The following is a 13,498-nucleotide window of genomic DNA, read 5'->3' as shown; positions in this document are numbered from 1 at the left end:
GTGAGAGAGGTTGTCTCAAGGACTGAGTGTTCCCATACTAGAAAGCTGTGCCAAGGCCTTTTGTGAATGGATTAGTTACTATTAAGCTGCCGGGCCTGATAAATTAGGATTTATAAAGATTATTACAAAATACTTATGCCCTCCTAATGCTGGTGATTGAATTTGTGAATCATATTGAATTACTGCTGTGGATTATGGGAAGGTATGTTGAATAGGCAAAATGACTTATTGTGTTTTGTCTAACAACACAGAGTGTATTGACGCCCTTGAAGTGTCTGCGTTATGTAGTCCAGCCTTTTACGATCAGCCGAGCGCCCATTTCCCCAAAGAAAAAACCATGACTGCTATCTTCAAAAATCCCCCACAACCTTAAAGCTTGGAGACAAATGGATGGTGTACGATTTTAATTGCCTACTAACACCCTCCAGTGTAAGAATCTAATTATCTTTGGTCCATCGTATCGTAAGAAGCCTATAACTGTTTCAATATTACACATCCAAACGGGCTGAAACGGCAGAATAGCCAGATAATGGCTTCTTAAACAAGTTTGCCTCTAAGAAAACATTCTTTTAAAAAAGGACCAAGCTTCCTCCTGTATTCATTTCCCCAAAGAGCATTTTGGCATGAGAGAGCAAGACATTACCGACCAAGAAAACACTCCATTACTTTACACACACAAAACAAATAACTTGTGTGAACAAATATCAATGCACGATATATCCTTTAACAGACCTTTTCCTGGGCATGTCCGAACATGCAGTCATCATTAATAAAGTTGCAATTTAAAACAAACACACATGCCTGCAAACACACACACTCACAAAGAGTCTTATCTCTGTTATTGTCTTCACTCTCTTCCTTGGTTGTGGATTTTGTGGATTGTGAAGTGTTATCTATTAACAAACAAAAATAAATGGTGATTTACAGAGGGGGAGTGACACGTCGTTATCCCCGCACACCATCAGGATGCGAAGGGCGTGACATCTTGTCAATTGGAACTGTTAGATGAGAGATGGTGTGAATAAAAGACTATGCAGCAGAGATTATTCTAACTTGGCCATCCTGCCTCGGGCTGACCGCCACACAAGAGCCTTTGGGAGAACTCAATAGCTCCTGCTCTGTTCTGTTTTATACATGCCTAACAAAGAAATCGTGACTCCTGTGGGAGAGAGGGAAAGATTGTGAGGCTTTGAGACCAACTCCAGAGAGCTGTCTGAGACAAAAGCACCATTCCATGTGAGAATGGCAGTCATTCGAACCTTTGAATGAGCTCCAGGCTGCACTGATTCAAACTCTGGCTGATGGAGCAGAATAAAAGGCCAGCGCTTGGCACCGGTGTGAAGGCCCATCAAACAAGGCCAAACTGGACCGGGGCAGGATGATACAACAGAGCGAGGAATTATCAGGGGTTATTTCAGTTGGCTTGATATGGTCTGGTGCTATGTTATTATAGAGTATGCAGTGTGAAATAGCTGGAGAACAACGCGACAGATAACAACATAGTCTGTCATGCGCTAAGAATTTGGACAAACTCTTAAATGCAGTTCCTCTCAGCCAAGTCTTTATGATTTGGCCATTACGTGGTGCACATTGTTTCAATCTGAAATATCACATTTTACAGTGCACTTTTAAAACAGCCCTTTTATGTTCACCCAAAATGGAATCTCATTGAAAACACAGATGCGTGTAATTGGCAAATCACGGGGGTAACCTTCGGAGGGAAAACATTTTCATAGCACCCTGGGTTCTACATCTACCGTAATCTGAACACTTCCTTGGACAGACAGTAAAACTAACATTGCTCTCTGCTTAGTTGGTTGCACGTGTACTATGACGTCTTCCAGGGACACAGCATTCAGACCTGGCAAGACCATGCTCTGAATCCCCACGTTCTCGTAAAGAAAACTTGCCAACAGGTGCTTTATAAGACCTACTGTACCTCGGAGAAAACTGCTACAGTAGATTCTCAATCTAGCAGTCTATTCTCAATCTAGCAATCTATATTCTCAAACATTATATACAGTTTATTTTGTCTACCAAGGAAAAATATGAGCAACTGCTGCCTATCGGATCTATTGCTCTCGCTATAGAACAATATATTTACACTTTCATGAGGTTTTCAGTTGCAAGTAATTGCTTATTCAGGACATCAGTGAACAGACAAATGTCAATAGTTTATCCCGATAAGCAGTATCTGGGAGTTTCAGGCCGTGTGCCAAGATGGTGCAGTGATAACAGCATTATGCACTGGCAGTTGTGTTTCTGCCGTCGCCTGGCACATGCTGCGGAGAGATGCTGCTCTGCTGTTTTTTTGTCACGCGCTTTAGGTGGTCTAAAGCCATTGTGCATGTAAGCCGGATGAAGAGAATGGTGTTGGGAATTAGCCGTGGATATAAGCTCTTGTAATGTAATGTACCTGACATGAAGTATTTTTAACTGCAATGTGTCAGGCCCGGGATATAACTTGTCACCGAATGAATAAACATTCAATTTCATCTGCTGCATAAAACCTAGCGAATCACTGTCGTCTGCTGAAGCTACGCCACTCACTCAGCCTCTGTGTGCTTTAATGGAGGTGTTAAGGTGAAAAGGCATCCATGAAATATTCTGTCACTCACCTTCCTTCAGCTGCTCCTCTGTAACCTCCATGTCATTGTCTGGTTGAGGGGAAAAAAGACAGCGTGTCAAAGCATGCTATTTTATAATGTACGATACAGCGAGTCATCACAACTCTTCGCCCCGATTATAATGTTGGAGCACAGTATTTTGATGCCATACTGCTGTGTACCTTGCTTAAACATGTCAACCAATAAATCATGCAGTGTTTCCTCACAATGCGATTGAAATATGGTACAAAAAGATAGAACTGTTCTGTCACAAATACAAAAAAGCTCGCAGTTTAAACTCTCACATTTCCTCGTTCCACACCAGCTGCTATACTCTGAAATCTTAACAACCACCATCACAGACTACCTAAATTCCCCCAGCAGACGGCCTTGGACTTGGATCTGGTGAGTTATTACACCAAATGACTGTGAATGTGGGTGTGTGTGTTTGAAAGGGGGTCACATTCATGAGACATTCTTTTTCAATTAAACCTATACTGGTAGGCTCAGCATACATTTCCCAAAAGCTCCCATTTCCTCAAATTACAAGGACTTCAGGCTGGGGTGGACAACTGCGCCCTAAAAAAAAAAACCTTAGATCTTTCCTTCCTTTCTCTGTACATCTATTGTGTGAGACAGACTGAGTGAAGTGAAGGTGTTTCTGGGTGGATGAGTTGAGGTGCACAGTGGGAGATGAGAAGCAGGCGTCGGATGCTACTTTAGGAGGAACTGCAGAGAAGTGAGGAGAGCTAGAGAGTCCTGCTCCCGGATCATACACAAATCTCAGCATGCCTCAGCTTTCTTTGATTCAAGCCACTGTATGTGTGTGCTTGTGTTAGTATATGCATTGTTGGATGTGTGACTGTATATTTACCACTGTATTTGTGTTTGTATGGCAGTGTAAGAGCCTGAGCAACGATTGCGCTGTGGTTAACAAGCACAAGCAAGTGTTAGCTTTGATGAAAGGCTGTTGTCATCTGGTCTGTAGAAGTGTAACCATCAGAGCTCCCTGTGGATCCTGCGACAGACCTTTCTTTTGTATAACACTGAATAAAAGGGTACAGTGCATTAATCTAACCTTGCTTGGGGAAACAAAGGATGGCCCACTGATATACTATAACAATAGTGCAAGAAATGAAACATAGGGTGTCTCGGCTACTGCCACATGCTATAACATTATTACCACTGCTCAACACTGCTGTCAACACAGGAAATGTATGTGACTATGTCTAGAATAACAATGTATGACACCGTCATTTCTCTCTAGGGGTTAAGACAACACATTCAGACAAAGGATTCTTACTAGATGGCATGCTCTATCTTTGGATGAACAACAGCTATTATGTTATGAAACAGGTGATAAACTATCAGCTTTTCAATAGTTTGACATTCAGGGAAAGATGATAATTTGCTTTCTTTGTGAGGGTTAGGTCGATGAGAGCATCAATGCCTCTGTCATTTCTGCGCGCTAAAACACAACTTTAGCATCACTAGCTCAAAAGCTCTGTAATTAACACGTTACATGGCCTGGCTGATCCACTGGTTGCCTGGTTACCTCGCTGTGAGTACTGAACTTCAAGAATCACTACATCCCAACAAAACAAAATCAAACTACAACTTGTTTGTACACTTCGCTAATGTCTGGATTAACATGTATTTAGTGAGATTTAGGAGCACTTAAAGGCACTTTTTGTTTCTGCTTAAGACAGCCAGGCTACTTTTCCTTGTTATTCAAGTATATGCTTTGCTAAGCTAGTAATTGTACCAATCCTCATATTTAACTCTCGGAAAGATGTACTCATGTTTTCATCAAAATCTTGACAAGAAAGTGAAATAACTATTCCTCCAAGTTACATTTTTCATGTTGGGTTTTATTGCCCTTGTGTGGGGACAGTATGTTGAAAAGGTTCTTACTGTAGCTGCCGGCTCAGTTGCCTCCATGTTGAGAGCCGTCTGAATGCAATCTCTGCCGACACTCTAAATTCTGCATAGCGCTCCTTTAAAAACGGTATAACAGCCAAGCATGTTCTAATTGATATATTATCTGAACGTAACCATGTCTGGCCACGCCGATAAGCAGTTAGCAGGACATGCACTTGTACATTTTGAACATGTAGTGTTTAATGCACAAGCATGTGACCATTTTCCCATATGATGAGCTCAACTGAATCCTCATATCTGCCAAAGCTGACTGAGCCACTGTGCTTTTTCAGAATCACATCACTAACACACCATGGCCTCCTCATTTCCCAGCCCTGAGGGATAGCCTCGTGAAAGCAACACAGATTTAATTTTCACCCCTCACAGGGTTCCTGAAGCCCTTCAGATCCTTCGTCCACATATTACATGTGTGATAGAAGCGTGTGAATATCACAGCTTTACTTTTTCTAAAGCATTGGGGAGGGTTGTGGGGGTTCTGCTATTATGGAAATGTAGGGATGGGTGTGTGGGTTGTGGGGTTTTGAGTATAAAGTGTATAAAGAGCCATGTAAACCAATGTCAATTTGAGAGTCAGAGAAAAAGGGGAGATTGTAACGGGCCCTGCAGATCTGTGGGCTGTTAATATTGTCAGCACTGTGGCTGATTGAGGAGAAGAAGAGATGGAGCCCAGCTTGTGGGCAGCCACCCGGATCATATTAGTGAAGGAGTGTACCCAGAATCAATTTCAACACGCTTTTACCCTCTACAACCACAGCTGCCTCACTGCTTCCATGCTCGCAAATAATACGTGCCAAGGCAAGCATGTGGTCAATCACAATCTATGAAACCAATCGGAATACTTAATCGAATCATGCCATGTGATTAATTGCAATGATTAAGCTCTGTCGATTAATGGTTAAACCTTTTCTAAAAATACAACCGTGGTAATTAATTAATATTATTAATAATAATGACATGACATTTTGAGGCAGCTCGTTGCGTGTATTCTCCAAAAAGTATGCAACCTCTGATGGTCCTCTTAACCAGACAGCAGGATTGCCATAGCACCTTTGAGATATGTACAGTTTATGGCTTCTCAAGGTAATGAATAGGTCATTTTATCACTTGTTATGAGCTCAGTTGGCGAGGTGGGTAATTGATGGTGTGGCACAACAGAGGCTAAAGCTCTACCTATAGTTGCTGTGTGTATAAGCTTGTTTGTTTATTTGCATATTTCATTATTAGTGCCTTAGAGGCCTCTTTCGCACAATATATGAAGACGTAATAATAGAAGTGCTCCCTCAGCTGGCGTACGTTAAAAAGCCGTTTGTCTGTTTGTGAGAACTCCATTAGTACTCACCATACAGCAGCTCCGTTCTGTTGGGACTTGGCACAAAACACTGATGTCCCTTTTCTAATATTTTACACTCGACTAGGTCAAACTTCTTGTTTTATATGTATGTTTGCACGTCGATGTGCCTTTTCATGTAGGTGTGCATGAGTATTCCTGTCAGCAGCGGCCATTTTGAAGTTTCCTCCTTCTGCAGAGATGTAACCATATTGTGGCTCTCTCATAGTGACAGCTTGTGGGAATGCACATTGTAATAAAGCAATTTCCTGTATGCAAATGTCCTGTTTACACGTTCCTGCTCCAGTCATTGTCACTTGACAGATTGCTTGAATATGAGAAAAGCTATACAATGAAAAATGAGAATAGTAAGACTTCAATGAAAACAACTCTATTGTGCCTACTCTCAGCCACAAGACATGCTGGAAGCTGATGTCACGGGGAAGATCCTGCGTTTCAAATGATAGAAAGATCAAAGGCATTATTCACAACAGCTCCATAACAGCGCGCTGATAGGAGGCCGTGGAGAGGCTCCTCCTTGATATAATGAGGAAGAATGGGATAGTGGCATGGGCACAAGGAGATTTATAAGAGAGAAAGAGGGAATATGGAGGGTCTAGAGAGACAGAATTGTCTCCGGCCTCTGTGTGATGCCTTCAGTGTTGGCGCAAGATCTGCATGACTGTCTGTCTCTAGCAGAGAGGATGATGGGATGTTCAGAAAGCGTACGAGCACACCTGCAGAGCTAATTCACAGCCTCTGATTCACCACTGCCACTCTGCGCCGGCTAAATTCAAGTCTTCTCACACTACGGCGCTATGCATTCCCTGCATGGTGCAATCATACCAATCAGCATTTCATTCTTTAAAGCACACCTATCAACTCCAGTGAACCCATCCAAGTGGTGCAGCCTGGCTGGATCAAATCTATGAATTCACTCCCTTATTTGTGAGTCTAGTCTACAATCAAAGCAGCGGTATTTTAGTTTGAATATTCCTCATGCAGCATCTTAAAAGAGCTTTTGTTTTCCTAGAGAGAGGATGGTTGGAGCTTTGAAGCACATGAGGTGAAAGACGGAGCAGGTGTAGGCGAGCGTGGCTTGAAAAAAAAAGAAGACGCGTCTGCCTCACTTCAGACAATGACCCTGAGTGGGATGGTACTGTTATCAAGCCACTTAGACTATAGTGGAATTAATATACTAGCCCACACGGACACAAAGAGCAGTGACAAAGGTGGCTCAGACCCCGGAGGTCAAAGGGCATGTGACAGGCGCGGGGATGTGATGAGGAGAAGCGCCGGGCTGGCATCATGGTGCGACCCCACATTTAATCACAGACTGACCCCTTCCTCCCTCATTAGCAACTCATCACATGATGGTAAACAATAGTTTTTAAAGAGTTATCTTATAATAATAATAGAGCGCTCAGAACTTTTCCAATTCCCCTTTGTTGGAGAGCTTGTTGTTTTGTCTCCTCTCTGTTCAGTCGTGGAGAGATATAGGGCATTTATCCACTGACAGCACTTGTAAATGGCAGGAGTGATAACTGGAGAACAACAGCTCCAGATTCTCATCTCAGAGCACTAATATGATGAGACGGGTGCTGGGTGCACGGGGGCAGGCCTTATAATTAAGGTCTGTCCCCAGAATGTAATCTTTTAGGGTAGAGGCTGGGCGTGGAGCGGGACAGATGACGGCAGCGCAGGGGGAACAAAACACTCTCCATCTGGGAGCAGAGAGATGAAGGCCTGAGAGCCGGTATTCCTTCGGGGAGATGGGGAAGGAAAAGTGAGGTAAATGGGAGGTAATGCTAGGCCTCTTTCAGATTCCCAGCCATTAAACCCAATCCTCCATGGAGCCCCCATCAAGGCCGGTGACTGCTCCTGGCCCCCCGAAAAAAAGATGATGGCGTGAATGGGGGGAGGGAATTGTCAGAGGGACAGAAAGGAGAGTGGGAGTAGAAGATAATGGATGTTTGTTTATTTCACATGCACAGTTGAGGGGCAGTAACCAAGGACAATCATTGGTTGCTATGCATCCCTGAATTGTAAGTCCTCGCAGCAGACGTTCTGTGCCGAGGACTATTATTATAGTCAATCAAATCTGACATTAAAGTCTCATCAGAATATCAACAGTTATGTAAAATATCAGCTTGCTTGTTCGCTGACAAGAAGTCTAACTATTCTAATCCTATTAAGGCAATCCATAGAGAACCTGACGTGTGTTTTACCAACTGTCAGCATAAATTCTCACTGTCAATCTCCCAAATGGCCGTGCGGGTGCATTGACTTTGTTTACATTTGAAGGTGTCAACCGAGCCTGACAGGTCGCTATTCTACTGCTTCCAGAAACAACATATCTCTCTCTGCAGATGTGTTCTTGGAAAAATAAGGTGGCAAAGCTGCCTGGGTCTATACAGATGGTCAATGAGGTATAGGTGAGGACATCATATATTAGGAATACCTTGTAGAAACACAACATACAAATCTTTCATCTATTCAATAGCTAGTTAAACCCAATACATCAATATGGTAAGAGAGGACATTTTAAGATATGGTTTTATTGTTCTGCAATCCAGTCGATAGGAAGTAAACACACATACCTGGGAAAATGACAGACATCTTCTTCTTGTAGATGGCAAAGTCGGTCTCAAGGAAGACACAGAAAATGACCCTTGTGATCTGCACAGGAGGAAAAAAAAGAGATAGGAAAGCAATAAGTGTCATTGCAAGAATAGACTCTTTGGTGAATTACATGACAGAAATAATAACTGAAAATGTTTTGATGTGATGATAATATGCAGCAGCAGGACATAATCATAACCATCCAGAAATCTAATTAGTTACCCTCCCTATCGAGACCCCCCAAACTAGACCCTCTGAGACAGATTTCCAGAATAAGCATTATTGAATGGGCCTAGGTATCATATAAAGTGTAACAACATGAAATTGCAAAATTAAATATAGACAATGGAGAATACTCTCACCCGAATGGAAAGTTACAGGAGAAAACGGCAAATAAAGTATACTACTCGCATGAAGACATGATTACATGTTGAAGAGAAGATTATTGGGTTTAGTACGTTTCATATTAAACATTAGACAAATGTCATGAGAAAACATTCGGTGAAATTGAAATTTTTAATGGGAAACTCAAAAGTGTTTGAACAACATTTAAAACAACAGAGAAGAAGGGTAGCTTTAATAAACGTTCTAATCTCCCAGGATGACCTGGCTCTCTGTATTCACTGCTGATGCTCCAGAGCCCCCTGTGCACTGAATCATTTTTGGATTATCTGAGAGCTGTAGCTTTACACTTCCAAACACTGTTGCAGTGTTGGTATTTTATATTTCTCTGAAAACCAACCTTTCGATGTGGCAACTGTTTACCACAAAGTTAGCTTAGCTGTTGACGCAGCAGAGCAAAGTAAGCCATAAAATGTAAACACATTTTATTTAGAATTTATTACACCTTCAACAGATTAGAAAGCAGAGATGTCTCTTTCTGTTTGATGAACAAAACAAACAGTAAAACAAATCGCTGAACAAGCTCATTGGGTCTTATACATGACAAGGAGTTTATAATTACAAAGTAATTAATTTTCAGCATTTCATGCTTGAGTTATTTTACCTCCATGTTTTGGCTGAGTAGAGATCTTATAACCATTTTGTTTTTCACCCTCAGGGCCAAAATCATTCAAGTATTCAGTTTAGCATAAATAGGATTTATTTTTCCCAAATACTGAAAAATTGTGAAGTGAAAAAAGGGAGCATACAGGTTTTGATTTAATTTTGATTTAAATATTTGCTTTGACTTAAAAACATTATTGGCACTAGTAATTTACATTCAGTAAAATAGTTTGCTTAGAGCTTGTGTTAGGAACTACCGCAAGGCAAAATTCTCTTTAATATATATTTTATATTGCTGTTGAAACATATCCTTCATACAACAGGATGTATACATTTTTCATAACGTTTTTTAATTACATTTGAATATATGATTAAAACGTTGTATTATACCTTTACCCAATACATATTTTACTGAAAAGAGCTTGAAAACAGCTAATGTTAGTCAATTAAACCTCGCTCCATTGAAAGTAATTAGCTTTGTTATTTAGCCAAGGACTGTGCTTTTCACCAGCTAATGTTACCAGCTCTCCTTCTGCTGAATTCAACAGGATTGTTTTGTTAAAAAGCATTTAGTATTCACAGAGAAAATATAGCAAACTTCTTTTGACCCTTAATTTGTCTCCATCGTGGATCAAGTCTCAAACAACTCAAACATGATACAGCTTACTTATGGCATTAGGTCCTGTGCATGTTCAACACTAAAGTCAGAAAACATGGATTAAAGTAATGGACAGTCACAGAGGCATGCAATTCAAAGGAACCGGACAACTTGGAACCATTGCTCCATTATCACCCGCACATCATGCTCTCTAGTTCTTTCTGAAGCCCAGACACAGCTTACGCCAATAACTACGGAATAACTAGTCATGCCATTTATTCAATCAACAATTTAACAACTGTGTGTTATAACTCGTGCTGTGAACAGGGAGACAACGATCAGTTTATTAGCGCTAGTATAAAGCTATCCTCTGACTGTGTACACTTTCCATACTGTGATAATATGTCTAAAATGAGCCATATCACCTCAAGGTCACCTCTTTCACTTTCAGCCTTCTCCAGCGATTCTAGATGTGCAGGCATCAGTCACAGTCACAGAGATGCATTACACACCACGGCAGCAGATAATCGCTTGACTGAATAATGGCAATTTTACACAACAGACATAATGGCGGCTATCCGTCCCCCATCCTCCTCCATGCAGGATATTGATGTTATGGCGGAATAAAGGGAGCTCACCAGCTTAAGCCCCATTCTTGACCCTGCCCAACACAAGGATCTGATTCAAAGAGGCACCCTTCTGGTGCTCATACACGCATATATCTATAAATAGTTTATGATCCGCTCTTTGGAGTAAATGTTAGGAGCTGCATCCAGGATGGTAACATTTTATTTTGCTAGATGTCTTGGGGGGGGCTTTGTTCATAAATGGTAGACTCACTTCTCTCAACCCCTCAACCCAGATATAAAAAATGAAAGAAAGCTTTAAGTCTCCTTTGAAGTCTTGGGCTCGCTGACAAACAGATTGTGAGACAAGTGATAATACACCAAGATAGTGCATACCACTGGGTGCTGAAAGGCCACAGGACAGCCGCTCCCCAGGAATTTCCATTACTCTTTTATGGAGCTCCATTCTAAAACTGACTGCCCACTGTGAAACAGGATGAAAAATGAATGTATGCCTTTCATCGAAACACATGGAAATGTCGACACACACACACACACACACACACACACACACACACACACACACACACACACACACACACACACACACACACACACACACACACACACACACACACACACACACACACACACACACACACACACACACACACACACACACACACACACACACACACACACACACACACACACACACACACACACACACACACACACACACACACACACACCACACACACACACACACACACACCACACACACACACACACACACACACACACACACACACACACACATCATTGAAGTTGATTACATTTCACTTATGTTCTGTTTGATGTGATAAAGGAAAGGAGAAATATAACTGAGTGAACAACTTGTCCTGAAACAAAACCAAATGGAAAATCTTAGTATCCATGTCATGTAGACTCTTCCCTCAGGCTTCCTCTCTGTCAATCTTTTTGTGTGCTTTCTGTTATTGCATGTCCTCATCCTGCAAGGCTTGGGCCCGTTCTTTTATTCCACACATCAGAAACACATCGTAGGGTCTTTGACAGTTGTCAGTCAAACTGGATTGCCAAATAAGAACCAGTAAATCATTGAGATTCTGTGTGTATACACACACTGCTGGCCAAAGTTTATCAACCGTGTTAAAGAAACAAATCCAACAGAGAAGATGTATCTCTGACCTTTTCTTTGTTAAAGTATATTCCACCAGTCTGTACTTAAAAAAGCTTGTTCTTTCAAAGTCAACCAGAGACGGCTTATCTCCTTCATGCACACACACAGCGCTTTATAGTCATAGATGGAGAAACTATTAATAAGTGGAGAGAATTATCCGGAAAACTAACTGAACATTTTTTAATAATGTACAGTTCAGAAAACTGTTGGTTTATAATTATGTAAAACTATATTTCATTCAGATTGCAAAAGAGAAAACATGACACACAAAATCAAATTATACTGAATGAGTATAATTATTTTCAAATGTGAAATATATAAATTAGCACCACAGGGAGAAAAAAAACCCTACTCTTTTGGCCAATAAGGTTGAAAGTGAGTTTAATTTAAATGAGCACTGAAGAGTATAAAATGTAACTAAATACATAATTTCTGATTTTAGAGGAGAGGCTTAACATTTGGTCTGAGGCTGCGAGTTGTGTGTGTGCCAATGTGTGTGTGTGTTTTAAATGTGCACCCCGCAGCCGCCAAGGTTGAAAAAGTTAATGGAAGACTAATTAGAAAGCTGGGATCACTGCATGCAAGCCTGCCTAGTCATTACTCATCCCTGATTGGAGGGCCTTTGCCAAAGGGTGAGCACAATATGACTGGGTCCCCCGGCTGCATGGTCGCCTCGACAGAAATGTGTTCTGCACAATAAGGTGTGGGACGGTGTAGTTGGCCTCACCTGTCGCTCTTTGAGACTGAGCCAATTTTGGGAAAAGCTAAAAATTCAATGGAGTCAAAGTAAGTAATCTAAGTCATATTTAGAAATGTATATCAATTTCATCCCTGATGAGTCCTAGAGAATATGTGAAATTGTTGAGTGAGCTTCAACAGTGCGGCGAGGGCATACTTTATTTTCTATTACACCGTAAAGACTTACATTTATGGTGCAGACATTATTAGTCAACACTAATGCTGTACCACGGAATATGTAATGATGCAGGTTCAATCTCTCATTTCAATTATTTCATTTAAACCCTCTGCAGAACACATCGTTCATCTACCCTAATCAATTCAAAACCAATGCCTCTTTGTTGTAATTGGGTTCTGAATATATGATATGTTGCGACTCATTAAAATGATAATGCCAGGGGTGCAACCTACGTCTCTGTAGCTCATTTGCATGGCACATGAATTGCAGAAAAACAAGATTTGGGAGTGGCAGTTTGTGGCAGCTGCAATATGAAAGTGTCCTTTCACCATATTTTTTGTTTCCTGAAATACTGTATGTGATTTTTAATTTGTGTTTCTGTGGCTCATCATTCTGCGCAGGGCTCACCATGTGCCCCAGACTCCTATTGGCTGGCTGACAGATGAGCTGTCATAGCTGGCCACCCATGCCCATAATTACATCGGGGGCACTGCCAACAGAATCTGACGTGCAGGCACAACGCACGCACTTTTGCTACTTGCATTTCCTTCTTGATTCTGTCACAAACAATAATAGGGACAGGTTGCCCTAGCATGTCTGCTCCAGCTGGAGCCCCAACCCGAGGGAGGTCTGTGTCGATGTGTCCTGCGCACCTCGTTACCGAGGCAGCGGCTCATGCACGATCCTCAATGGTTGCATCCAGATGGACACCAACG

The 13,498-nt window shown here is 41.6% G+C and overlaps 1 protein-coding gene across 2 annotated transcripts in view; it reads right to left on the bottom strand.

Annotated features, from left to right (window-relative positions):
* Positions 1–13,498, bottom strand: part of macrod2 (mono-ADP ribosylhydrolase 2) — a 396,983-nt gene that overhangs the window by 24,074 nt on the left and 359,411 nt on the right. For both annotated transcript variants that reach the window (XM_034152126.1, XM_034152125.1), the window contains exons 9-10: positions 8,475–8,553; positions 2,619–2,657 (exon numbers count right to left, since the gene is read on the bottom strand). In XM_034152126.1, coding sequence (XP_034008017.1) covers positions 2,619–2,657; positions 8,475–8,553 — 118 coding nt within the window. The remainder of the gene's footprint in view (positions 1–2,618; positions 2,658–8,474; positions 8,554–13,498) is intronic.

The sequence above is a fragment of the Trematomus bernacchii genome, unplaced genomic scaffold, assembly GCF_902827165.1.
Source record: "Trematomus bernacchii unplaced genomic scaffold, fTreBer1.1, whole genome shotgun sequence".
Taxonomy (NCBI): domain Eukaryota; kingdom Metazoa; phylum Chordata; class Actinopteri; order Perciformes; family Nototheniidae; genus Trematomus; species Trematomus bernacchii.
Note: the sequence above shows the minus strand (reverse complement) of the source record. Positions and strands in the feature narration are given on the sequence as shown.